This window comes from Anser cygnoides, chromosome 1 (genome assembly GCF_040182565.1).
Source record: "Anser cygnoides isolate HZ-2024a breed goose chromosome 1, Taihu_goose_T2T_genome, whole genome shotgun sequence".
NCBI classification, from domain to species: domain Eukaryota; kingdom Metazoa; phylum Chordata; class Aves; order Anseriformes; family Anatidae; genus Anser; species Anser cygnoides.
In genome coordinates, this window is record NC_089873.1 from 76,182,016 (window position 1) to 76,210,000 (window position 27,985).

Genomic DNA, 27,985 nt, shown 5'->3' on the forward strand with positions numbered 1-27,985 from the left:
AAATAAGACCAAAAAGTATGGCAGAGATGCTGCTACCAGGGTTTTCAGGTATGAATCTGAAATCTTCGTAAAAGCTTCAGACATGATTCAAGTCATTACTTCTGGATTAACCCGGGGTTATTTATTGGTAGATTTTAGACGTCCACAAGGATTTTGGACCCAGAAACAAGCACCTCCAGTCTGAAAGCCTTGGCCGAGACGGACAGGCCACTCTAGTGCTATTGGTCTATACACACTTATTATAAAACAACAGAGGGGAAGCTGATAATGAATCAGGCATCTAAAAATTTATAGGTAGGGGAGAAAAATAAAAAAACAGCGCACTTCTCTATGTACAGCTGAAATTGTTGTAGTTGCGACCTTGTAAATACTAGGAGGCATTATAACCAGGAAATGTTTTACAAAGGCAGCCCTTCACATGCATCACTGCAAGCATGTGGGAGCAGGTGCCATAAGCACAGGCACCCTCTCCAGTGCCTGTCCTGAGAAGCATATATTCATTATGTGGTTAAACTAAAGCTTTGGATGGTTTAAGGCTTATTTTGGTTTGATTTTTTTTTCTTTTTACATTTTCTTCTTCATAGTAATTAATTCCTGAAAACATAGTTTTAGGTTTCAGATGATATATATTTATACAGAAGCCAAATGAATTTGATCCTAGACTCCCATTTATGCAAGTGGTTCTGTACCTCTGGTCCATGTACCCCTTCAAATAATAATGTTAAAACTAAACATAGCTGCAGGTAATGAAGATGCCTGCCATGTGGAACAGTATGTGGGAAAAGACATGGTCAGCTCACTTAAAATGCTTTAAAATGAAGATTCTTTCTGACACTGGTAGGAGAAATTAATGTATCTCAAAATTTAATACCCTTAATTTTAACAGATTTTTTTTTTTTATTGTGGTTCTACATAGGCAAGATAAATGCCAAAAAACTCAGTGCCTGTGTTTATCAGCTGAATGTGGGGAGTTTTTTCCTAGGCTTTAATTTAAAATACAAAAGACAGTTGGCGTATTCCTTCTGTAAGAAAGTTGCAACTCCTTTATTCATGTTAGCAGAAAAAGGCCCATTTGTGAGCCCTGGAAATTTCCATCTACAAGCAACACCTTCACTGGAGTCAGTGGATTTAAATTAATCCTCGATATAATTACACGTCACATCAGTAGCATCAGGGTTGATTTCAAAACTAAGCAAACACTTAAATCTCTTGTAAAACTTCTGTCCTATGATTTAGCTGCTGAGCTAAGAGCATGATAAGGATCCCAGAGAGGTGTGTTGGACAGCAGAAACAAAGTGCTGATCAAAGCCTAGCAAGAGCAGTGCAGAGTTTGTGTCACTCCTGGGTCTAACACTGGCAGGGTGTGCCTGTGTGTCCAGATAGTGATCTTGCCAATCCTGTGTGCTGGCTTTCTCTACTGAAGAGAGCAGGCACTGTTTTGTTAAACTCATTCCACAGGGCAACATACATTTGTTGTGCAGAAATTGATGTCAGGCTCCCCCTGCTCTTTGTTCGTCTCTTCTGGCACATGGGAACGTGGAGAATATCTGCCAGCATGTCTCTCACATTAGAACGGCATTTCCAGGGGAGTGGGGAAATAGACTTGTGGAAGATGCTCTACCTAACAAAATACCCACCTCAAACATCAGATTCTGACTCTCACCAAGGTCAAGGAGGACAGAAACCCTGTGATTAAGGCCTGTTTCTAAAGGACATTAGGACATTGGCAGGCATGTGCTGCTCCAAGAATGTGTTTCTAGATGAAGTGCTTTGTTTTTCTTACCAAGGTGGCCAATGGTTTGTTTTAGAGAAACTCTTCTCTCCTTGCTGTTGCCTGAACTACCCCGAAGGAAAGTTGAATATCAGTGGAGGCAACCTGGGCTGGTCAGGGGTTCCTGGGCTGGAACCTCGCCAGATCAGAGAGCAGATGGAGCTCATGACCCCACTGAGAGCAGCTCGTGTCCCCACTGAGAGCAGGGAGCGGGGACTTTGAGGTCTCCAGCCTTCCCAAAGCATTAATTCTCAAGCTGGAGCCTCACCTGACAGATTGACTCTCAACAAGATTCATGGTCCCAGTGCCTAGCCTGTCTCTTGGATACCTACCCAGGTTTCTAAGCCTCAGGTTTTTAATCCTGAAGCCCTTCTTCTCTCCAGCCAATAGTGTTACAGTCACTCCACTTGCCTTGGGAGTTTCTGGTGCAGTAGCTGTCCTCAAAGGGAAAAGCAAGAGAGAATTACACAGACAGGCATGCTCTGTCCTAGAAACAACAAAAATGAATAACTCCAATCTTGCAGCTAAACCTCCAACCTTTACTCAGGCCCTTCCCATTTCCTTGCAATGATATGGCCTGCTTGACTTCAGTTGGGTCTGTTCACCTGCCTTTATTTACCAGTGCTACTTCCCAGGTGTAACAGGAAACTCACGGTTGATTTATGAATGTTCTTACGGACAGATTGGGGAGACAGCAAACCTAGAGGTTGGTAGAAAGCAAGTGCTTGGGGATGCAGGTGACTCGGGACCCCTGTGTAAGCTGATATATTTAATCTTAATATTAGGGCTGAAGCTTATGCTTTCCTTAATTTTGTTAGGAGATGCTGTATCTAGGACCCATCAAGGCCTGTTTACAGTAAGTTAGGACATATTAATGAAAGAGTTTTGGGGTGCTGTGCACAAGCACAAAGATGCATTTGTTTATTAGTCATTAATTTGTACGTGTTGATATAAACCAGAATTTTAAGAGGTCTGGCTGAAACATCCATGTTCAACAGCTCCATTTGTGTGCTTTTCAGATAAATGTTGTTATTGATAATCCAGACTGTTAGCCATCTAGCCTAGGTAGTATGGACTAGATTCACACAAGGACTTGGAAGCCCCTGCACTGGGCATCCTGGCATCTGGGTTCACCACGTTGGGTCCGAGGTTCTCTGTTCACTGCACAAGAGGTTCCTCAAAACACCATTCACAAAATCAGCCACCAGGGGGCTACGTAAGCTTGGAAATAATGAGAAAACAAGGAAATAATGAGAAGCAAGTTGAAAAATCCATCTATCTCTACTGCCTTATCCTGAGTGAGCTGCTGACCCTGTAAAGATTGTATTGGGTTTGTGTGGAAAGGTTTTGGTAGCAGCAGGCTGCAGGGGTGGCCTCTGTGAGCAGATCCCAGCAGCTGCCCCATGTCAGATAAAGGCCAGTTCCACACAGCTCCAAAGGGACCTGTTGCTGCCCAGAGCTGAGCCAGTAAGTCATACTGTTTGCACCTCTGGGAGAGCAGATTTAAGAAAGGGAAACAAATATCTGCTGTGCAACAGCAGCTGGGAGAGCGAGGAGTGAGAACCAGCCCTGCAGCCCCCAAGGTCAGTTCAGAAGGAGGTCAGGAGGTACTCCAGGCATGGAGCAGAAGTTCCCTGCGGCCTGTGGAGAGGCCCCTGGTGGAGCAGGCTATCCCCCTGCAGCCCATGGGTCCCACATGGAGCAGATCTCCACACTGCAGCCCGTGGAGGAGCCCCCGGTGGAGCAGGTGGATGTGGCCTGGAGGAGGCTGTGGCCCATGGAGACCCCTGGAGGAGCAGGCCCTGGGCCGGAGCTGCAGCCCGTGGAGAGGAGCCCACGCAGGAGCAGGGGGTCTGGGGGGAGCTGCCGCCCGTGGGGAACCTATGTTGGAGCAGTTGGCTCCTGACAGATGTGCCCCATGGTACAGACCAATGTAGGAGCAGTTGTTGCCTTGTGGGCAGCCCACGCAGGACCAGTTCGGGAAGGATGGCATCCTGTGGGAGGGACCCCACGTGGAGCAGGAGCAGAGAGTGACCCTGAAGGAGCAGCAAAGACAAAGCATCAGGGACTGACTGCAGCCCTCATTCCCCGTTCCCCTACACTGCTTGGTGGGAGGAGGTAGAAGAGGGTGAATGGGGGGAAGGTGTTTGTAGCTTGCTTTTAGTTTCTCACTGCACTAGTCTGCTAGTGATAGGCAATAAATTATATTAATCTCCCTATTCTGAGCCTGTTTTGCCCATGACAGTAATTGTTGTATGATCTCCGTGTCCTTATCTCAATCCTTGAGCCGTTTTCATTGCATTTTCTCCCCCTTTCCCTTTGAGTGAGAGAGCGGCTTTGGTGGAGCTCGGCTGCCCAGCAAGGTAAAACCACCACAAAGGTATGAGCGGTGGACATTCAGGCTTGGGTGGTTTACTTGGTATAGTGGATGGTGATGTTGATATACATATGTTATGCTCTCCTTATCTTGAAAAGGTGTTGGGACTTTGGCTGCTGGTGAAGAAAAAAGTACTGGAAGATTATTCAGTAGACTCCTTGCTCCCCCCCCCCCCCCCCCCCCCCCCCCCCCCCCCCCCCCCCCCCCCCCCCCCCCCGTTGTTACTTATCTTCCTTCCAGGACCTAAAGGGGGCCTACAGGAGAGCTGGGGAGGGACTCTGTCACAGAGTGTAGTGGTAGGATAAGGGGGAATGGCCGTAAACTAAAAGAGAGGAGATTTAGATTAGATATGAGGAGGAAATTCTTCACTCAGAGGGTGGTGAGGCCCTGGCACAGGCTGCCCAGAGAAGCTGTGGATGCCCCATCCCTGGAGGTGTTCAAGGCCAGGCTGGATGGGGCTTTGGGCAACCTGATCTGGTGGGAGCTGTCTCTGCCCATGGCAGGGGGTTGGAACCAGATGGTCTTTAAGGTCCCTTCCAACCCGAGCCATTCTGTGGTTCTGTGATTCTATAATCTTGCTGATTATGGGCAAAAGAGCGGTACATATACATCATAATGTGATAAGGACAAGCTCACGGAAGGGCGGAACTAACCAAAACCAGACTTGCACGCAGTCTTTGCTGAGGAGAGGCACTGAAAACAACACCGCGTTTACAACATTTGGTGGCTTTTATTTTCGCGATCCCCACCCGCCCCGCTGCTCCTGCGGGACCCGGTGGCGGCAAAGACCCAACAGCCGTGGGCGGAATCCCTGAGGCCCTCAGCCTCCAGCCTGCCCCCCTTCCCCGGTGGCTCTCCCCCCGCCGCCGCTCCCGACCCCTCCCAGCCTCCGCGGTGCTGTGTGGTGCGGGCGCCCTCTGGCGGGAGAGGAGCGATGCTCGGCGCTGATTGGCGGGGCGCGGAGCGGCGGGGCGGGGCGGCGGGGAGGCGCGGCGCTGATTGGCGGGGCGGCGTGGCTGTCGGCTGGGGTGGAGGGCAGCGATGGGCGCCGGGCTCAGCACGGTGAGCGGTGGGGGGGGGGGGGGGCGGCCGGGTCCGGCATTTTGGGGCGAAGGTTTTGGGGGAGAGGGAAGGGGTTGCGGCTGCCCGCGGCGCTGGGGATGGGGCGGATGGCCAGGCGGTGGTGACCGGCCCTGGCTCCGCCGATGTAGGGCCTGCAGAGCCTCCGGATCTCCCCCCAGCCGTTAGTTCTCTGTTTCTGCCCATCAGCTCCGTTAGGGCCCAGCTCGCAGCGCACCTGGGCTGTTCCTCCCCGGGCTCCTCCCAGGAGGTTTTTTCACGACCTGACCGCGAGTCACGAATTACCTTCCCCGAGGCTAACGTGGTGCTAAAGCTGTTCCTCAAAATTAAAGTTTGTTCTGCTGAAACAGGCTCTGATCTGGTCAATGGCTTCAGAAAGGGAAGGATTTGATAGCCCACAGCTGCTTCTTTGCTCATTTCAGATAGCTATGTGTTTAAATCAAATTAGCTTATTTTAACATGTTCATATCTCATCTGAGACATCATCTGTTGCCGATTCAGCTTGCTGTCTCCACTAGACTCAGTCACCGGTTGCAGTTCTCATTAGGGGTTTATTTGCTGCTCTGTCATTGTCCTAAGCAACCTCCCCATCCTTTTTTTTTCATGGCTCAATAGCAAAAATTCTTCCTAGAGCTGAAGTAATATGATGGGTCTGCGGAAATTAAGGAATAAGTTTCTTGTAAACTTCAGCTAATTTAGAAACATCCTCTGTCTGGCTATTTCAGTATTTTCAAATAAAAGTGAAAAATGCAGTGTGTGTGTGGTATGGTATGCTTTCAAGTTAAACCAGCTGCTGATATCTTTTATATCTGTACAGCAGAATTTTAAGAAGAGAGATTTTATGCTGTCTTTCCTTTTAATTTTGCACTTGCCATAGTTTCAGTAATTATATTGGATATCTTATATCCTCCCAACAGCTGTGTCAGGCTCAGAGAGATGTGATTCCAAAATGCTGGCCAGGTCCCTCTAAAACAAAAATGAAAGTAGAAGCTGGTTGTACAGGACTTCCAGCTCTTCCAAGAATAATCAAGAGCACCGCACGCAGTCAAAGTATTTTGCAAAATTTTTATTTTCAGTTCTATCTCCGTCACCCCCCTTTTTTTATATATATAGGTATCGTGGAAGAATGCTGCTGCAGTCACGCTGTTTCACTGCCCTGAGTTAAAACCTGGAACAGCAAATGAGGGTCAGAGAGGATTTTTACCCTGAGCATTACCTGGATGCGGTCACTCCCAGCCCCATCCAGGAGAGTGGAGGGCTTGTGAAGGATTATATCTATGGGTGCACTGGCAGGCGGGGAGCCACGATACCCTGGCCTGAGGAAGGAGCCGCTGTCATGGGGGATCCCTCTGCCCCAGGGGCTGGGTGTGACCCCCCCCCGTCGGCATCACCTTGCAAGCCTGGTGGCATGGGATGCAGCAGAGGAGTGTTTGGGGATGTCACGGGCAGGAGCCACCTGCGAGTGTGTTCATGTCTTTGGGAGATGGGCAGCTAGCTGCTGGGTGCTGTTTGTGTGTCTGCCTATGCTCATCTGTTGGTCTTGTTAGTGGTTGGACTTGGGGACATGGGGTTGGGTCTGACAACCCTCTGCTGGCATGCCCAGTGTCACAATGTGGGAGCAGCTCTGGGTGCTCACAAGGCAAACTTGTATTACACTGTTTGTTTTTTTTTGATACTTACTCTTTCCACTCATGTTAGCACAAAGAAACAGAGTATTATTTTGGGTGGTTAGATTGTCACATCACGCTAATATTTTCCTCCTCACCAAAATAACCTTCTATTGTTGTGCACATGTATCTAATGATGTCTCTGTTTTGCTGCAGCTGCGTTGGGTTGTGACATACCCTATATGGCTAATCTACAGCACCATCCAGAGGCTTTTTGGGAATCCCTATCCTGCAATCACTCTGAAGGATCCTGAAGTGAAGTATGCATTGAGGCTGATAGATAAAGAGGTAAGCACGTGTACAGTGCTGAGCATCCTCTCCTTGGATACTGTGAAATGCTTATAGTTTCCTAAATCTTGGGCAATGTTGCAGCAGGGATTGCTTGGGAACAGTAGATATTTTGAAGGCTGCTGAGCTTGTTTCTAGTAAAATCAATTAAATATCTGTATTTTAAGTAAAGAACTTATTTATACCTGCTCCTTGCCTAATATGAGTGAGTTCTGCAGCATGCATTTCTGCAAGCCAGCTGAGTGGTGAATGCTGCTTTAGAAATGACCATACTCATAGTTTCTGTCATATGAGCCTCATGTCATAGAGTACATCAGCAGGACTTCCTAAAATCCCCACTTCTAGATGACAGACGTCATGCAGTCAGGCGGAGCAGGCAGTTCTCATTGTCAGTAGCATTCGTTCCAGTAGCTATCAGAAATATATTGATACTGATTGCTGTTATTGGATTTATGTACACTTACGTGTTACAGGAAGAAATACCTTTAAAAGGTGTAGTTCTGACAGCAGCTGAGGTCTCTCAGCTTCTCCTTCTCTCTGTTTAAAGTGAAAGGTGTCTTCTACCTCCTGGGGTGCTCAAGTGGTTTTTCAGAGGAAAGTAGTCAACTTTTCAGTGCTGGATCTTGCTACCAGAATTTGGTAACCCTGCTTGGGGAAAGGGAAACAGCCTCAAAAGATGAGAAGTCCAAATTTCCCTTGGATAAGCTGGCCATTAGAAAAAAATATGAGACAGAAATCTTGCCTTTCAGGTATAAATGAAGTCATACCTGAAGATATTTGTAGTGTTGACTTTTTAAGTCAATGGGCTAGTCAAAATGTTATGCGAAGAGTTCTGTTGAAAGGGGCTTGGGACTGGAACAGAGCTTTCTTCAAGGTATGCAGAGTGTACTGATAGCTTGGCTTTCATTTGTTCAATCAAAGAAAACAATTACTGTGTTTCTGAGCCTTGGTTTCTTGGGAAGTGAAAGCTTCCCCATGGCTTGGGTTGGGCTGCCATACTGGATTTGTTTCCCATGCATACTACAGCAATGCAGTTATTACATACTCGCCATTTCCTGATGGGATCCGTAGCACGTGGTGGCAGGTATGATCTGCTTGACAGATCGTAACAGAAAATAATTCCATGTTCACACTGCAGTTTTTTGCTAAATACTGATCTTTCTCAGTCCATTGTTGTATGTTGTGTATGTATGTGTATGTAGTCTGTTTTAATCTTGGTATGAAGGAACAGCTGTGCTATAACCTGCTCAAATGCTGCCGCATGGGGTAGCTTGGTCAGTGAGAATATTTTAGTGATGTACGTATAGAAATTTTTGCCTGAATGGGAAATGTATTCTGGAAACAGAAGTTAGTTTTGAAAAATAATAACCTGGTACTGTAAGTACTGTTTTTTGAGAGCTGTAATTCTATGTTTTCACTAGCAGTTTCTAACATCCTGCCAAAAATCAGCTGCAAACATTCTGAATATTGTACTGCTAAACTTCTCAGCATTGCCATACCTGACTAGCTGGGGAGAAGGAAATTAGTCTTTCTGACAAGCTACAGTTTGTATTTTACACGCTATTAAAATTAAAATAGGTGAGAACTTTAATTGAAACATACCTGTCATTACACAAAAACATTTTAATGTCACTTGAGAAGGTAACTGTAGCTTTCAGTGTGGATGTGGAGCTAACTCAAGACATGCATGGTAAATGTTAGTAGGCAGGTTTTTCCTTGGAGTGTTGCATCTTGTTGCTTGTGCAGCACAACCAAAGACCCTCATATTTTAAGAGTTTCCATTATTCCCATTACCAAGTCGATATTCACTATTCCTTTTTTGTAACAGTAAAGCTCTTGGTAGCTTCACCATTAGAGCACCAAAATGATTTGTTTTTAAAACAAAAATATGAACTTGCTTTTTTGGGGAGTAGCTGGGGATTGTAATTTTTAGCCAGAAGTTTTTTGATGATACCGTTGAGAATATGGCTGAACGTACCATCTTGTTGGGCTGTTGCAAGGAGAATTGTTTCGTCCTCCACCCCGTCTGCCTTTGGACATGATGATCGAGGTGCTGTGAGTTTCTTGAGCCTTTTAGTGTTTCTCACAGTTGTCTCTTGTGATGCACAAAAGGCTGATGTTCAGATACCTTGGACTGAGCTATCTTGAATTTAATTGATGAGAGGGTTAACTGAGAATTCAGGAGTTCACAACATTTTTCTTTCTGCATGCTATTAAGGACGGTATCTTAAAATAAAGGATTACTAGCAAAATTCAGCTTTGAAGCAGTGAAACTGGAGCTTAAATTTTCATACAGAAACAGCAGTGGACAATGCCAGAGAAGCACTGTTACATCTACATGTCAGTTGTCATTCTAGTGAAGTTCCAGAATAGTCACAGGTACAGAGAAGCACTTTTTAGACTGCTTCTCAATTAATTCACTTCTTTCTTCAGAATTTACCTTAAAGTGATTTATTGTGAGGAAGATTTTGCCAGCGTGAGCAGAACTCATAATTGAAGACTAGGTGAACTCTGATGAGATGGAAATCTCTGTTGTTTCTTAAAAACAAACAAAAAAACACTGTAATATCTATTTAATAGGATGTTTATGTAAGTTTCTGTAGAGGGGATATAATGTCTCGTAGGGCTTTAAAAAAGAAAGTCATTAAATGAGCTGTTTGGCAGTATGCTGTTTCTTTCTTTTTCACTATTTTAATTCCATTAATGTGAACTGATTTTTAAGAGGTAAAACTTGTGTACTATGAGAAACACTAATCTTTTTGACATCCACTAGTGGCTTCTGAAGTCATCTTCTGCATGGAAATGGTAAATTTATCAGACTTTGAGACATTGACATAATTTTTTTTTTTTTTGCATTGAACTCCTATGTGTTTAACCTTTAAATGAGAACTGGAATATTGGTTAGTTTTTTAGCTTGTAGCCTCCTCAAAGAAGGCAATCTAAATGTTCGTACCATTTAGAAAGTTATTTAGTCTTAATCTACTTGAGTACCTCACTAAGTTTTGCAATTAACATATAAATATATTCCAAAACAATATTTGTGTATGTCTCTTTAACTTATTTTTTTTTAATTATTTTTATGTTGTTTCTAAAATATTTTGAGGAAAAGTTAAGTTTTCAGGGAATTTGAGTGAAAAGTTTACATCTGCAAGATTGCCCTATTCAGATGAGTTCTTACATTACGCAAAATTTTCAGTTAGGGTGCTGCTGTCCCCCAGATACTTAATCCTGAACAGGCCAGACTTGCGTGTTGATAATACAGGTGAAATTACAGGCATAATATCCCAACAATATAGCTGATTATTATTTTTATTTTCCTCTTTCAGGAAGTTAGTCATGACACAAGAAGATTTCGATTTGCTCTTCCTTCAGTAGATCATGTTCTGGGTCTACCAATAGGTACGTTCTGTCTTTCCTTGCTGTGGATCAAATCCTTGTTAATTTAGAGATTTTGTGGGAGGGGTTTTTTGTTTGTTTGTTTGTTTGTTTTTACATTTTGAACTGTTGAACTTCAAATACTGTCCATGTGGCTTGAGCTGGTATTTAGGGCTCTGCAGAACAGTCCTCATGCTGTGAGTCATCTGCAGCGTCTGAAGTCTTGTGTTCTTACAGAGAGCATACATCCAGCTTGTTTCTGGGAGGATAGTTGAAACAAACATTGGCCTTTGCTTGTATTTCTCTAATCTTAACTTTCCAATGTGCAGTATTTCCATGGCTCTTTGTCTCTGTGGTTCCTTTCTGCCCCTCGAGGCAATGTCGCCTCTACCTCTCTGCTAAGGCGTGCATTCCCCAGTGAGCCGCTAACCTCTGAGTTTGCAGCCAGTCTCATGGAACTTTTTCATCACCACGAAGCAGATGTTTCCTGAGGCCTTGCCATGTGGCATATTGCCCTCTGTAATAGCTTAGTGCTGTTTTTTCTTACTGCTTATGTAAAGAGCATTTGACTGTGATGTGTATTTGATACGGACTTTGGCTTTAACCACCTTTTGCAAAGGTCTGTGGGTTAGAGGTGCTGGCTGGTGGTCCTTAGGCACCTTTTCAGCATTACAATCTGACCAGATTTGTTTCTCTTTGGTTGATATATTATTCTCTTGATCCTAGTTTCCCTCACTTTTCCATAATTAACACAGAGGACTGAGCTGTCTCACCTCTGTAATTGTTCTTGTCCTAACAGAAAGGAAACTGTCTGGGGTGAATTTGGCCTGCTGTATGCCACATCTTCTTCCAATATTTCAGTAAGATCAGGGCAAATCAGTAGATGGTTTCAGTATAGCCCAAGGAGGGATGTGCCTCGCCTTGCGTGGTTCCAGGAGCATTGTAGTTGTGCTCGCAAAGGTGCTCTGCTTGGGATAATTTTTTTCATAACCGGGGGAGTGGTTTATTGTGTGACAGTTGGGGAGCAAAGCAGCTGAAAGTTGGTGAGGGAGGTAAAAGCAGCTGGGAGCAGGAGGCGTGGTAGGCTTGGGACAAATACTGGAATACACTCTGCATGTTCAGTGCAGCACCAGCATTTTGCTTTTACCAGCCAACTTGGGTGTTACAGGAAAGAACACAATTCACTCAGAGTTGGATTGTGCAGGGCTTCATATGGAGGCCTCCCAGCAGCTGCTGTCCCATGAGTGAGGAGCTAAAGCTCTAATGGATAAGAGAATAAAGTATGTTTTCCCTTGGAAGAGCACCTTTTTTTTGTATCTGAGCTAATTCTTACAAGGCTTGTCCTCAGAGCAATCCGTCTGTCGGATTCGCAGTCTGCAGGGTTAGTGATGGGTCTGCTCCTGTAGGCAGGGATGACAAGGCTGTCGCTTGCCTGGGAAGATGAACAGGAAGCTGGTGCTGCTGCTGCCTCAGTAATTCCCCAACAGGAAACACATGTGCTTCCAAATGTACATTGACTCACCCTCATATCTACACGCTGCTTCAAGTCAGTTGTGGTTGCTCAGTTCCCAAGTTACCAGGTTGCACATCTTTATCCATCCGCTGGTTTGCCTCACTGGCCCTCCAGCTTGACAGACCAGCTTCCAATAAAGTACCAGCTTTGTGTATCCCATTACAGGCAGAGGAGCTGTACCATCTTCAGAGAGTTATGTTCATCTTAAGAGACAGTGGTGATAAAATAATGAAAAACAAGTCCTCCCTAGATATTCTTCACATGTGCCTCTTAAGAGTATTTGAATTTTGTTGGAAAACCTTTTCAAGGAGTTAAATTCTAGTTGTTTTTTGTTGTTGTTGTTTGTTTTTTGTTTTTTTGTTGTTACTGTTTTTCATTAAAATATAGACATTGAGAAAAGGAACTATTGCAGAGAGTTCAGCCGATGTGTGAGAGATTGAAACATGATTGCTATTTTATTGTTAAACTGGAGGAATAGCAGGGTTAAAAATGTGCTTTACATCTAGGCAGCCTTAGCAATGGCAGCTGGAAGACCTCCTGGTAGACTGGAGTGATCTGTGGTCAAAGAATTTTCTAACTATGTTGTGACAAAACTATAGCAGTTTATAACAAACACTTTAATGAAGTGGTTTGAATAGCACTCGTCAGTTTCCCCCTCCCATGTTCTTTTTATGCATCCATGATGGAGAGAGATCACACTGTTTGCAAGATCTCACATGCAGTTAGGGCTTTGATGAAACATAAATGAGTGAAGATATCGAAACAGACATGATAGACACACAAAGTTAGCAGCAGGGTTAGCTGCCCTTCCAGGTAGAATCTGTGTCTGGTTAAGAATAACTGTGGCAAGATATTACGATGTCAGGAAAATGAGAAAGGAAAGAGTGGTACCTCCAAAACAAGGTAAACTGAGCTTTGAGGCTGCTTTCACAATTCATGTCGACCTGACAGATCCATAGAAAGAGAATTCCTTTGAAAGCAAACTGTTTTTTTCATACCTGCACACAGGACAGCATATCTACCTGTCTGCACGGATTGATGGGGCTCTGGTTGTTAGACCGTACACTCCAGTCTCCAGTGATGATGACAAGGGCTTCGTGGATCTTGTTGTCAAGGTGAGAATGTCATGCTGCTTTTCTAGGCTGGGCAACTGCTGAGCCCACCCATGCTCTTGCAGTGCTATGTGAAGTCTGATGCACCACGTTCTGTTCAGCTGTGTGCCACTGTGGGCTTTCATTACTCTAACAAAGAATGTGCAATTACCTACAATCCATGCAGCATTTCACAATCCCTTTTTTACTGAGTGTTCTCATGAGATGCTGCATAATTTTCTGTATTTGCAGATTGATATTTTCCAGAATCTGTGTATGCTTGCAGATGTTCACATACTTGTTTAATCCTTCTGAATTAAGGAATTAGCCTTGCCTAAACTATCAGCTTCTTTTATAGCTAATGTAACATGGTCTTTGTGGTTGTTATTAAGAGTGATGATGATTTTTGTTGTTACTGACATGGTGGACTTATGTCATTGATGAAAATGTGATTTTTAATCTTGTGATAATGTACTTTTGTTTTCTCTTGGTATTTATACTAAACAAATATATTTAAAGATGACAGTAATTTAAATGGTGAATGGTTGAATCTTCAGTTAGTTGCTCTCCACTTTTTTTGTTACTCTGGCTTTGAGATGCAAACAGTTGGCATCCTGAGAAGTTGTTTTGGGAACATCCCTTTGCAACTGACCTGTCAGGGAACTTTCACAGAAGTTTTTCCATTTTCAGTTGCAGTAGTTAATATATTTTTAACTTGGGTTTAGATCATGTTGTTTATTAGGGATACTTTATATATACAGAACTATAATGGAGAAATTGCCAGTCTGTGTCCAGTCTGATCAAAATCGGGGCAAGAGTGTCATTTTAATCTTTATCAGGAAATTTAATGCTTCTCTTTCATTTTCAGTCAAATCTGTCTTGATGTTATTTCTTTATGTAATAATTGATTCATTTGAAAGAGGAGCATGAGTCCATAAATATTTGAATGGCAGAGAGAAGAGCAAATAACTCATCTTTGAGCTGTCAGATTAATTGCTACATTGTTATTTTTTAACAGATTTACTTTAAAGGTGTCCATCCAAAGTTTCCAGATGGAGGGAAGATGTCTCAGTACTTAGAGAGCCTGCAAATAGGGGATACTATTGACTTCAGAGGACCAAGTGGCCTGCTTGTCTACAAAGGAAAAGGCAAGGCTGACTCATAAATATAATTTGTCCAGAGTAAACAATACAGAAAAAAAACATTATAAAATAGCAGTAATCCTGATCACAATTTTTTTCCAGCTGAGTTCAGGTCTTTCTCTGCACAAAAGAAAGTGTTAGTGTTATAATTAAGTCAACAGCCATCTTGAGGAGAATTGTTATATGATTGTAGAAGTGCCTGTGTTTTGTACTGTTCTTAAAGAAGGGAATTCTCTCACTGCTTATATGGGCATAGTTTCTACACTGATAAAAACACTTGGTATTTGTGCTGTCCATTGCTAATTTCCCAAGTGAAATTGAACTTTATCAGCAGGAACTACTTTTATGCCAGTATAAAAGATCTTACTTTGGTATAGCGCAGCCACAAATTTGTCATAAAAATCTTCTGGCAATTCTGTGTGCAGCAGAACTTAAATATGTGGTTTTCCAGATCTTTGTGTTCACATTACCCTGTATGTAGAGACATGTGAATGGAAGAAATACAACATTTGGGGGAATTTCAAGAGCCTTGTCAGATTTGGCTGAAACGGTCAAATCAGCTCAAAAGAGCAGATAAATATACAAAAAAAAATACCCTGCATATTTCAGGTTTTCCTTTAAAATAATCAGCATGGGGGAAAAAAGAGTTCTTAGCAGATAGATTCTGGAAACACTTCTACATAAAGGAATCAAGGCTTCTGAACATTGTTGGGGCTATGGGACTCAAGCAAATAGAAATACAACTCGTAATGGCTTGATGCTGTAGTCACAGAATCAGGAGTGGTACCCCATGTCGGTGTCTGATCTTATTGCCATGTGCCTTAAAATCTCTAATAGTCCTTCAGGATTTGTTTTTCTTTGTGAAATCTTTGGTTCACCTTTGTTTTCTGCCGCTATTTTACAAACAGAGAAGGGTGACAGGGCTGAAACAAAGTCAATTAATTAAAAATACTGCGAAGGGATCATAAGCCATTTTTCCTGCTTTCTTCAGTGTTTTCCATCTCTCTCTCTTTCAGGCATGTTTGCTATTCGGCCTGAAAAGAAAGCTGAACCAGTTACTAAAAAAGTCAAATACGTGGGGATGATTGCTGGTGGGACTGGTACGTGCATATAAAGATTCATCCTTGGTTGCTGACAGCTGCTAGATGTGTTTGTTCATATTTTCTGTCACGTGTTTGCTTGTGCTTCCTCTTGCTTCTTTACTTTCTCACATCATTAACCAGCATTTCTCTTTCAGGGATAACACCTATGCTGCAGATCATTCGAGCAATCATGAAAGACAAAGATGACCACACTGTTTGTCAGCTGCTGTTTGCTAATCAGGTAATTCTGTGCTTGTTTCTGCTTATAAAGTTTTACTTAACAAACACAACTCCACTCAGCAAGTGAAATTCTTGCTGAGAAAGCATGGTACAAAAATACAAACCCTGGGGGGAGAAATGAACGGAAGTGTTGAAAACTTCCTATATAAAAACGCTGTAATGAATTCCTTTGTTAGCATTACTGCTGAAGTGATACTGTCTTCCCAGATAACACTTTCTGTCCTGTCTCACTGCTTTACTTCTAATCCAATTTATAAATGTTTTAAAACTCTGGATTCATCTGTGCAAGTTGTTAATGTTTTGTGCAGACTTTTAGAGCTGTCTTTCTTAGTGGAAACATGGAAGAGGTGGACATCTGCCTCCTTCAGCAATTGCAGCTCCCCAGCTTCAGAGTAGGGTTTGTACGCTCTTTGAGGATACCTTAGTTAAGAAAAAATTAAAATTGGTCTCCAGCAGCTTCCTTGACTACAAAGCTGTGATTCTTCACAGCTGTCTCATTTCTATTCCCTCCATCAGCTCCTCCACCGGTGTTTCTTTTGCTTTTTGAGCTGTATCATACTGCAGTGCTGGAAAAAGGGAAGATTCTCATCCATAGAGTATTTGTGATACAGAGATATTTATTGGATGATCAGTGCAAACCAAGTGGCAGTGCACTGCTGAACTATACACCCCTTCTTTGCCTGATGTTCTTCTGGTGTTTATCTTCTTGCTTTTAAAATTTCTCCCTCACGATGAATATCCGTTTCTGGATTATAAGACTCCTTTTCATGCCTGTATTTTTTAGCTTCTTTAGGCTCCCCTTCATCACTCCTCTCTCCTGTGATATTCAATATTCCCATTGCCTTTGGACCATGTCTGAATCATAGAAGTTTTTTTCTACCCAGAAACAATGATCCAAGTGCCTACAAACACCTTGTTCTGATGCTTTATTAAAGACCTTCTTAAGAGCACTAGTATTGCCCTCTGGTGCTGGTTGGGGCAGCTGCAGTAGTTGATCTCTGCTGGGTGCTTGGAGTTGGCACAAACTGTAGTAGCTATCAGGGCAGGAAGGCCAACATTTGCTGAGTAATTCTGAATGACTAATATAGGACTAGAGCTCCTTTAGCAACCTAAAAAATTTAACTGCTGCTTGTGAGGAGGATTCAGGGAACACTTGCCTATGTATTAGCAACAGCCTGCGTAAACATCAGTCCTTGCCTTTAACATGTCCATGTACCCAGTAACTGCACAACTATATAGCAGTCTACTGATGGATGGACAGACAAGAAAGCCTACAGACTAGAGTTTTTTTGACATTTAATATTGCAAAGTACTTTTTATATGTGTTTTGTTGATGTTTTATTTTGACCCTCCTGAAAGGGCTGTGTTGGATTACAGACCACAGAGTTTGTGGGCTCATGTGGTGCTTCAAACCAGCCTGCCTTGAGCTGGTCAGTCCCAGTTATAGCCTTTCTGGAACACAAGCAGCTGCAGGTCCAGAAATAGGCACCTTCTTGGCAATAGTTGCTGGCACATTCCTCATCACCCCCACAGTTACAGACATAGTGGTGTCCTCAGTGCCAAATTATTAGGGCTGTGGAGGATGATGCCAGTTTTAGTCTCTACCCTTTCCTTCCTTCCTGAACTGCAGCTGCTTTTATGGGAATAAGGCTTTCTTTTGGCCTTTAACAGTGTTGCATCAGGGAGGAGCAGAACTTGCCTAACCTTTGTTACATTCAGAATGGGATACCTTTTTGGTTATTTGTTCCACATCTAGTTTAAAAACTAAACAATCTCTGTATGGTAATGCCAATGATTTGAAGTGGCAAAGATGAAAAACTTGCCTTTTTCCTGATGGAATGGCAAAGTGTGGAGGGTAGGGAGATACTTGTGCAGTCATGGTTATTTTTTTTGATGAAAATTGCTTATGTAATGGTGGTGCTAAAAGGACTTCACTCTTAACAATGTTACCACCAATTCCCTAATAAGTGAAGGTTCTGTGTTTTGATACAGGTGTTGCATTGTTTTGTTGTTTAGAGGGAAGGCATTGCGTGGTAAAGATTTGGGAAGTTTTGAACTTCTTGTTCATTCTGCTACAGGATAGTCATGGAAATAATTTGTATTTATGGGCTCTGTTCAGCTCCTAAAACATAATTGAATAATCTGCTCCATTTCACAAAACTGTAGGGGGGGTCATCTGAGGACTGCATTCAAATGCAGAGCATAATCATTGTTTTCCTTGTCCTGCAGACTGAGAAGGATATCCTGCTACGTTCAGAGCTAGAAGAGATCCAAGTTCAGAATCCCAGTCGTTTTAAGTGTTGGTATACACTGGACAGAGCACCTGAAAGTAAGATCTAACATGCTACCTCCACCAAAGCTTAAGTTATGAGAATTAATGCACATTTGACAGGAGCAATGGTATGTTGTATGTGTGTTTCTAGGCTCCTTTGTTGTTTAATGACTCGTGGGTTTATGCAACTCAGAATGCATTCAGCAGCATCATTCCTCACATAGTGATGCACAGAAGCTTGAGATATTATCAAACAGTGTTTCCAAAGCTATGAAGCTCACCTCAAGTGAATGGTAGTGTAATGTTCCTCCCACGACTAGACTTGAATATTAGCCATTATTTACTCTGATCCAAGGTGACCTTCCTTTCTCCTTCCCCTTAGCCATAAATATAAGATGGCACCATATTGTCTCATGTTCAGAGCATTCATTAAGGCAGCTGTGAGAGGAGTGGCAGAGGCACTGCACCTCACTGAGATGTGGCTGAATGCAGACTCCTACCTAGCTGTCACATGGTGGTTTGCACTAGCTGATCTTTCTAGGCAGTGGATTTGCCTTTGTATTAACAGTGTTTCTCAAAGACAGCGTGGTTCCATCTTGGTGCAGTCCAGTTTTAAAGGTAATGGGGTCTAGTTGGGTGCTGTAAATGAGAGGATGAGCTAGCTAAATGTGCCTCCCTCAGCCGTGCAAGTTGGAGGAAGAAAAGCCTGAAGAGTTATTGCCTAAGGTTTCCATGTCACATCAGGTTAGATTCATGCCCCTATTCAGTGGTAGTTTGGAGCAGAGAGGGAAAAGCCACATGCTCTCTTACCTTGTGACCAAGAATACACCTCCCATAGAGTGGTGGGGAGGGTTTTACTGTCCCCAGAGTCCGTTGCTGTCATGCAATCTTCTTCAATTAGTGTTCTCCCTGAATTTTTAAGGCAGCTTAGATTCAGATAAAATTGTTGTTCCTTCTCTTTGGTATTTGTGAATTGTGAACTGATCTTAGGAGTTGTGATAAAAGATCCTTCTTAGACCTTCTCAACACCGTTTTACAGAATTCCACTACCACGCCTCTAAACAGACCTGAACTGGATATTTTTGGATGGGCTGTGGGAGAAAAATGTCTTAATTTTATTGTGCCTAAAGCTTTGGGTCAGCAGCGTTTTGCACCCAGAACTAGGGATATGATGGGTAAATGTGAATCCTAGTATTAACTGATTAGCACAATGAGTGTTCCTACTGGGAGCAACATCAGCTAGAGTTCTCCTAATGAAGATGTAAACTGTTGGGGTAAGGAGAATGGATGTTATTTTTTCACAGCTCTGCTTGGTATTTCCTGGGGGCTTTTAGGAAGTTTTATTAAAAGTTAGCCTGTTTTCTCCATGCATCAGTTTTCCATCTTAAAAGCAGGAGTGGTAGATTTTCCATGTAGCAGAACTGTGTTGAGGACACTAATGTGAACAGAGTGCACAGATGCTACAGGCCAGAACAGAACAGGCCCAATTAAAAAAAAATGCACACACTATTATTATAAAGTGATTTGTATCTATCTTCTCATCTCCTCCCCCCTTCATTTTTTTTTTTTTAACAGATTGGGAATACAGCCAAGGATTTGTGAGCCAAGATATGATCAGAGACCACCTGCCCCCGCCTCAAAACGATGTTCTGATCCTCATGTGTGGACCTCCACCAATGATTCAGTATGCCTGCATTCCCAACCTGGACAAACTGGGCTACACCAAGGACATGAGGTTCTCCTTCTAAAGAAGACTGATACCTTGGTGATCTTGTGAGGAAGGGAAGAAAATACATTTAATGGGGAACAAGACAGTTAGAGAGGTGGGTGATGCACAGTGCTGGGAAGCTACATTTACATTAAAAATAATTAACGTTTATCTGAATCTCTGGCCAGTTAGGCACTTAAGCTTAACTGTATCATAACTGTACTGTATGTTGCACAGAAACAACTCTATTGCAGAGACATAGCGATGTATTGTACTTGCCACGTCTGTCTTGTAGAAATATTATACTCCATCTCAAGACAGGAAAGTATAGCTTCTTAGGGCAGCAAATACTTGTTTACACTTTTCTTAGCAATGTAATCAAATGCCAGTAATATCCTATTTCCTAACACTGTGCATACCCAGTATTTGATTTTGTATGAAGTATGAAATATATAGAATGAGCTGGATTATTGACCTTGCTTATGCCAAACTTTAATCCTTACAGAGCTTTTACTATATGAGGGCCAGGAGCCTTTGCCTTGTACGTATAATCTTTACAACACCAGAAGCTTAAAGATTCTTGTTCATTTGAAGGATGACAATTAACCATTTATGACTTACTGAAGTTGTACAAGTTGCCTTGTTAACCAAACCAGGAGTAGACACCAATATGAAATTTGTTTCCAGTGTATTTTGGAATAGCCTCTCTTCACTGCAAACACTTTTCCAGCTCGTCACATCCTTGGGCAATGAAGGAAACTATGGAAAGCAGGAGGCTTTACACACAGTTCTACAAGTAGCTGGAAATCTTTGCTTATACGTGTGTTGAATACTGAAAAAAATACTAACTTTTGTATTTACTTTTGAATAGCAGACAATGCCATAAGAGTAGGAAAACAATTGTTCTGCAGGGTCTGTGCAGTGAAAAAATGCTGGGTGAAAATTAGATCCAGTTTTAGTTTCTTGTTTCCCGGAGTCTGATTAGGAATGAAATCACCACAAAGGTGGGTTCCAGCAGGTAGCCCAGCTTTGCGTGCAGTATACCTACAGTCAGGAGACTCACCTGCGTATCTTGCTCTGGCAAAACCCCAAAGAGTTGGTAAGGATTGCACGGAACAGCCTTAAGTCACCAAACTGACAGTAGATAGAAATGTCTCACTGAATCTAAACTGTTCTTGGATGCTGTTTACTATAGCTCCACTTTATTTTTTTAAATGTAATTTTTTACAGCAACCTTTTACCTAACCTCTAGTAAACTTGATGCATCTTGCATGCTGAACCTTCTGCTTCCAAACAGATGCTACTGACATTAGAGCTGTCCCTGCGAGGAATCTGTGTAACTAAAAATTGTGGTCTGGTGATAAAATCAGAGTGATTGAAAAGATGTCTAGTGGTATGTGAAGTAATGTGGATGCTAGTTAGCTACAAGTATCAGTGTATAATAAATATAACTTTTTTTAAAAAAAATTTGGCTAGGTAGTTGAGGCTATAACTTGCCATGCTTTCTTTTGTGTCTGTATAACAGATGTGTACTGTGCATTTAAAAGGTTTCTCAGCATGAATTAGAAGGAAAAAAGATATTGCACAGTTAATTTAAGGAACCTGAAGTGGATAATACTATTATTAAATTTATTTTATTGACTAGACACTTGCCTCTGAAATCTTGACTTTTTGGTGTGTGCTTCTGAAACTTATTCTTTAATACTATGCTGTGGAGTTCAAATAATGCTCAAGTAAGTTTCAGTCCCTTTTTTTGTGAGGCAAAAAGCAGAAATTTGAGAGAAATTATCTTGGCTGCTGGTTTGTATCACTAGGGGATAAACAAAGATTTTTTTTTTCATGACTGTATTTAATGAGGTTTTTTCATATCCAAAAGAGCTAGCTGGTAACACATCAATTTTTGGTATTACTCTGCTTATCTAAGTACTGGCTTTTTCACATCTATGTAAGAAATAATTTTGCAGGTGATTCATCTATGTGTTACATAGCACATCATCTTCAGCCTCATAAGAGAAAAACGTGTAGAACACTCCAGAAAGTTAATGTTCAAAAAAAAAGGGGGGGGGGAGGAGGCTGTTTGATTTGTTTACTTAAGTGCTTTTTTTGAGTTGGGTGAAAATTGCTGTATTCAGATGCCGAATCAAGGAGCAAACTATTGCTGTTTTTCACCCCAATCTCTTAGTTTTATCTTTATACATCTTCCGTGTGAATATGGGGCTCTTTTAATAGAAAAAATGAGGGATTTTTTTATATGATTCGCTGAAACAAAACGGTGTCCCAATCCCTTTTGCTTGATGGTCCTGTACTGTAACATTTAAACAAGTAATAAAAGTTGGGTTTGCATCTTTTTTGATTCTTTGAGCCAATTCATCTGCCTGTCTTACAGAAAATACTGTGGTGGATGTTATTAGGCAGCTTGCTGTGGCCAGCTCTGAGAGCAGGCTGGTCCTGGAGGGTTTCACCCAGTTCCCAAGTGGACCAGGGCAGCTCTGTGCATCTTCCATGTATGCCCTTGCTGGAGGGGAAAGAGGCAAGAGCTGTCAGAACCACATCCTCTTGGGAGAGGCAGAAGCAGCTGAAAAAGGGCTTGGGGTGCTGAAACTGAGGGCCAGCTGCAGCCAGGCCCTGTGAAGAGAGGAGATGCCTCATCTGACTCCCTACCTACAGGCTGAGAGGCTCCTGCTGACTGCAGAAACAAGTCCTCACAGCAGCAGAGGAGAAACGTCACTACAGCAGGGAGTCAGAGGCTTGTGATGGGAGGTAGAAAGACTGTTTTCACATTTCCTGGACAATTGTGTGAAACAGCTGGAAACTTGCAAGTAGGGTCCTGTTTCCTACCCAGCAACTGCAGTGGTGTTACACTGCAGTTGTACACAGTGGCTGTACAGTTACAGACACCAATGCAACGCTGCTGTGTACGTGGGGACACACATGATGTGGCTTTGTAACAAAAGCAGACTATTCCAACACAACAATGTTAGTACTTGATTCAGCTGGAAAAAGACAAGCATTTGTCTGCATAATTTGATGGAGAAATGCTAGTCAGCTTTTTAATTTAAAGTTTCTTAAATTAAGAAGGGGTGTTTTTTCTGAAGGTAAGGTTTTCTGATGCTTTTTGATCTGAACTACCTGGTGAAACTAACTGGCCAACAGCAGCAGGTGCTGCATGTTTCCTGTTTTGGCAGAAGCCTGTCTTCTCTGATCTATGCTTTCGTGAGCTCTTGAGCTCATCCTCACGAGTTTCATGCATTAACCAAGCTATACATGAGAAAATGATGGCAAAGTGAAGAACAAACAAACCAACCCCCTAAACTGCTTCTGCTTACCATTTAAAAAAAAAAAAAAACAACAAAGAAACAAACAAAAAACCCACAAATGACCTAATTACTTTTGGCTTAGACTGAGGTCAGAAACTTACCCAGAAAAATGTACACTCTGTTAGAAAAGCCTGTGGTATCACTGAGTCACCAGTTCAGCCTGGCTAAATAAACGAACAAAGTCAAATTTACATCATTAAATACTCTGTTGTTTGTCCTCACCTTTATTATCCACAGCACAGATCCTTGGCAAATTCCCACCATTGCTGAGGGGCCAGGCTCCTGAGCTGAAACCCATCAGGCAACCAGGTGAAGGCTGTGGCACACCCTGGGGAATGTAACCTAGATCCCAGAATAAGCACCAAGGCAGCGTAAGCAGTCTTACCTGAGGTACCAGAGCACCTCTGGAGGAGTCAAATTAAATGGTCAACTGCCCCAGTGTCTAATTCTCATAGTTCAAAATCTATACATGCAAGTCATTTGGATTTATTTTCCTTTTCCAACTCCAAAAAGGTATGCAAAACATCCAAAGGAAGAAAACACGTTTGCAGAGACAGCATTCCTATGGAACTGATTTGCTTACAAGACAATGCCCTAAAAACCACGAGCTGTAATTAAACAATTTAAAGCAAAAATAAAGCTTTTCTGCTGGCCTTTTATAAAACAATGAGTCCAGCTGCAGTACTGCTCATGCTGTTAATTTAAACACACAAAAACCATCCTGAATGGTCCTAGACCTTGCTCTCGCTGCACAGCCCTGTAACTGTGCACATTTTCTTTGTTTAAAAAAAAATAAAATACCAGAATTATCCCCTCTGTCTTATCAAACCCCTGTTATGCACAAAAATTACAATGCCGCCAGCTCTATAAAAACCAACTGTATTTCAAGCAACTAGTTTAAAAATAAAAAGCCTCCCTTCCCTAGCCCAGCTGCCTTTGTGACATGGCAAAAATTTCACTGATGTCTGTGTGTTTGGTTTTGTTTCAGTTCACTTTTCAGCCTCAGTTCGGACTTACCTCATGGAAAGCTTCTGGCACTGATGCCAAAGCTTCTTTATGCTCTTTTTATATGACTGTGCAAATAAGAGCCTTTATTTCTCAGAGATCGTGGCTTCTCCATCTTAAAACTCAAACAAATAGTAAAAAATAAGATAGTTGAAATTATTTTTATTCTGTTAAATTATAAGGAAAGCCACATGCAGCGGAGGGTGATGCTTACAAAACTACTCACATACAAAAGTTGGTCACTACAGTGCCACAGTGGCCTATAAACACAGTGGATTTGTGAGTTTGAAACTGGATGAGTTCTTCCTTTCACTGGTTAACAGTGGCTGAAAGAAAGTAACTACAACTGTGCAACCCAAAGTGCTGTCAAGTAAAACCTGAGGAAAATGGCATAAATCAGTACATAAATACAATTAGCTGCTAAGATACTGAAAACAAAGACAAAGCAAAATACTTCTGCCCCTTCCAGACTGCTGCTTGCTGCCATGAGTGGTCAGGAGCTCACCTCTGCAGCTTTGAAAGACGAAGACTCCCATCAGCATCCCCAGTGCTGGATCTTTGTCCCCATTTGTTAATTTTCCCACATTTTCTTTAACAATTGCTACTGCCTTTTGCCACACCTTGACCTGACACAGCTGCTTAGCAAGAACAGAATTTGCAGCTGGGACCAACCCCGCCCATGCATTTCACAGTGGCTCACAGCACTGAGGCTCTCCTGTCCCTGAATCCATAGCCTGGCACTGATTTACTTCCAACACGCAGGTGATTAATAGCTTCTTCATATAGCCCATTTCTATCCCAGGGAAGGGCTTTTCCTCCTCATCCTAACTGAGAACCAGCTCCACTCCTCCAAAACAGTGTTTTGGAGTCCTTGTGTTGTCCTCCACACTCACTGCAACTTTTACAACTAGTAACAACACATTTTCTTTATTACAGACTCATCCTCCTGTTTAAAAACAGTCTGCCTTTTCTATAGACACAGCGCACAAAGGCTGAGTCAAGTCTAATAAGACCTCCCAAGGCTCCAGGCAATAAAGCTTTCATCAGCCTCGGCCAATACTTGACAGTTGGCGAACAGAATGTTCTGGCAAAATTACGAGCCTTCTATAAACACATTTTCTGGCAGGTACCTCCTGTTGTTTTAAAACCTGGAGAGACTGAATCAGCTTTGGCTACTACAGGATCTACAGGAATGTGCTGGGTGGAGGGGGAAAGTGGGAAATAAGGGGGTGGAGGAATGGCATGCAAGATGGGAAATGAGGCGAGCTCAGCCCACACAGCCTTTGCTTCACGCATGCAGAGCTGCTACTGTTAACACAAGGTTTACAGAAAGTTTATGTACACATTGCCCACCTCCTTCAGTCTATTTCTTGCGCTGAGGCAGTTTCCCAACATCTCTTTTGTGGACAGGAAGCTGTCAGTACTCATGACAAATTGCCTTAGAGCATTCCTGCCCAACAGGCGGCATTTTTGCTTCTCCTTGGCAATGCTGTCTAGCATGACTCCGCGGATGTCCTTGGGCTTCCCTGGCACACCAAACATGATGAACAAGCCCAGGCAGTCCTGTCCCACCAGGCAGCAGAAATCTGCCAGCTTCTTGAACCTGCTCCTGTTTTGGAAATGCTCGTCTGCCAGCGTGGCTTCCTGGCAGCAGTCACCCAGCGCCTCAGTGGGGCTGCTTTTGCTATGGAAAAGCTTGGCCAGCTGCAGAGCTTGCACAGCGATCTGAAGTTTGATTTGCTTGTCAACTCCCAACAGAGTCCAGATCCAGTCCACACCAAACAATGAGGATTGCTGCTTGGTCATTTCGCTGGTTGTGATACGTTCCTCCACTCCCTTTTCCACACAGAAGCTGATAAAGTTGACCAGAAAGATCTCGTTCAGAGTGTTTGTGGCTGGCTGGAATTTGCTCTGAGGATCTATGAACCCAAGGTAGTCCTTCAGTCTTTGGGATGCATAGACCACATCTTGGCAGAAGGCTTCACAGATAACAAGAGTTTCGGCCTTGTTCTCCTGGTTGTCTTCATGTGATATTTTCTGGCCCATTTTCTGTGCAGAAGGTTGTTTTCACATGCAGACAGCCTCAGGGAAGTCCTTTCCTTCTTCAGCAAAGGCTCTGTAGTCACTGGACACCGTCAGACCTACTAAGTACACATAATGGGTAGCTGTCGCCTTCTAGATTAAAGTCATGCCAGCAGGCTGTGCTGGCAGGCTGCAGTCCTGGAGGGCATGAAAGGTTTCTCCTGGGCGTGTTCCTCCACAGCTCACTGAGCAGGGACCAGCCCAGCAGGCCCTGTAACTTCCACACCTACTGAATTCACTTGTTTGTTTTCCTTATTGTTCATTCTGGCACAATTTCCTTCACCGATCCTATCTCATTCCAGTCTGATCTTATCTCATTCGATCTCATTTCTAGGACTATTACAAAGAAGCCTCTTTATTGGCACTGGGTGTTTCCTAGAGATGAATCAAGCTGTTTCTTTAATCACCCAGAGAGAAGTATGTATCCAAACCTGAAGACTTCTACAGGATGCGTGAAATGATGTCATAGTCTGTTTTAATGGAATGTTTGCCTGTATCCCAATATTAACTGCTGTTACTGTCAGTGGCATTAACTGTGCTATGACAATGCACATAGACTCAGTTGAACTTTTGGCTCAACTAAGAAGCTTGCGCTGTTGCTGCTGGATTATCTCAGGGAGACTTGGACAGTCAATGCACAGCTACAGCTACAAATAAACAACCTTCCTAACCTTACAAAATCCAGTCTCCCTAACTGTAAAAGCTGGAATGTATATTACCGCTGCAGCAGGCACCATCCCTGTTCAGCTCCAGAAGCTGCTGCTGCTGTCAAATGCACTGTCACAGTCTCCTCATTGGCCCAAAAGCTCACCAACATTCTCACAAAACACTGTCCTACTGAGCACTGCTCTTATTCCTCTTCATTCTCAACGAATGAAAAAAGCAACAAGGATCTCTCTCTGCCTTCTTTTCTCTAATTGCTTAAAACTTCCTTCATTTGATCTCTCTCCTCCCGCCTACAGATGTTCTTGCGCTTCTGCCACCCCCACAAGGGAAACACCATCTCAGGAGCAGGGCTGGTCAGTCACACTGCCCTCATGCCCCTCTCTCCAAGAAACAGATCATGTCCGAGGTATTACATTTCTTCTCTTCCAGGGTCTTCATATGTGTCATGGGCCCGTCTCCATTCCTTCGTAACTTACAGCCGTCAGTAGGTGTTCACTACTGCTTCTCCTGTTATCTCTGACCCTAAACCTTGATTTCCCTTCCTTTCTACAGAGGGATTCCCCAGCACCTAACACACTCTCCTTGCTGACCTCTGCTCCAAATCTACTGGCAACTCAGGTTTTGCTTTCGTTTTCACAGCTGCCTCACAGAGTGCTATCCTCAGCTGGGAGGAAGAAAATAAAAGGACTCACCAGGAAAAGCTCTTGCTGCAAAGTAAAACGTCAGAACGCTCAAGGGAAGCATAAAGCTCTCAAATAGTAATGCATCTTCTATTTTTCCACGTCCCTGTAACAACAAATGCATATTTGTGCTCTAGATTTCAAAGTGTTTATCCTCATTGTTAACACAGAAATGTCGATCCATCAAACAAAACCACAGAAATGACAGTCGAAAGACAGGGAGGGGTTCTGCATTTTCTGCTCTGTTATCTGGGCCACACCAGGCAATACATTTATTGACATTTGTACCTGCATCCTGGCAGCACACTGTGGTCTGGGGAAAACAGCTGGAGCTCCTATTCCTGCTTAGGGCTGCGAATGCATGCACAGGGGGACAACACCTGGGACTGGAGAGATGCTTGTTCTCTGCAGCGGGGATGGCCAGAGCCGGTGCTTTTGCACCAGATGACAATCAACAGACACGCTTTCTTATCACACTGTGCCAGATAATCCAAGTGATTCAAATCTGGATCTCAGAAATCAGTATAAAAAGACCTAGGACAGTGTATTTCTTTACTGTTATCTGACTCTTTCTGCAGGCACTATCAATAGACGAACTAATGAGTCCACAAAGACTCTGATTTTGTTTG

At 43.0% G+C, this 27,985-nt stretch overlaps 2 protein-coding genes across 3 annotated transcripts; one reads left to right on the top strand and one right to left on the bottom strand.

Moving 5' to 3' along the window:
* The first annotated feature begins 5,068 nt into the window (after positions 1-5,068).
* Positions 5,069-21,954, top strand: CYB5R3 (cytochrome b5 reductase 3). Of its 2 annotated transcripts, none has more exons than XM_066990345.1 (9): positions 5,069-5,210; positions 7,052-7,183; positions 10,510-10,582; positions 13,080-13,186; positions 14,181-14,310; positions 15,321-15,404; positions 15,542-15,627; positions 17,856-17,955; positions 19,474-21,954. In XM_066990345.1, the coding sequence occupies exons 1-9, from the start codon at positions 5,190-5,192 to the stop codon at positions 19,644-19,646; spliced, it is 906 nt and encodes a 301-aa protein (XP_066846446.1). In that variant the 5' UTR covers positions 5,069-5,189; the 3' UTR covers positions 19,647-21,954. The 2 variants fall into 2 exon arrangements, with proteins under 2 accessions (XP_066846446.1, XP_013040121.1); XM_013184667.3 differs by lacking the exon at positions 5,069-5,210 and adding an exon at positions 6,394-6,414.
* REP15 (RAB15 effector protein) lies at positions 20,645-27,935 on the bottom strand. Its single transcript, XM_013184600.3, has one exon. It carries the CDS (start codon positions 25,972-25,974, stop codon positions 25,252-25,254), a length of 723 nt encoding a protein of 240 aa, XP_013040054.2. The 5' UTR covers positions 25,975-27,935; the 3' UTR covers positions 20,645-25,251.
* Positions 27,936-27,985: the final 50 nt, after the last annotated feature.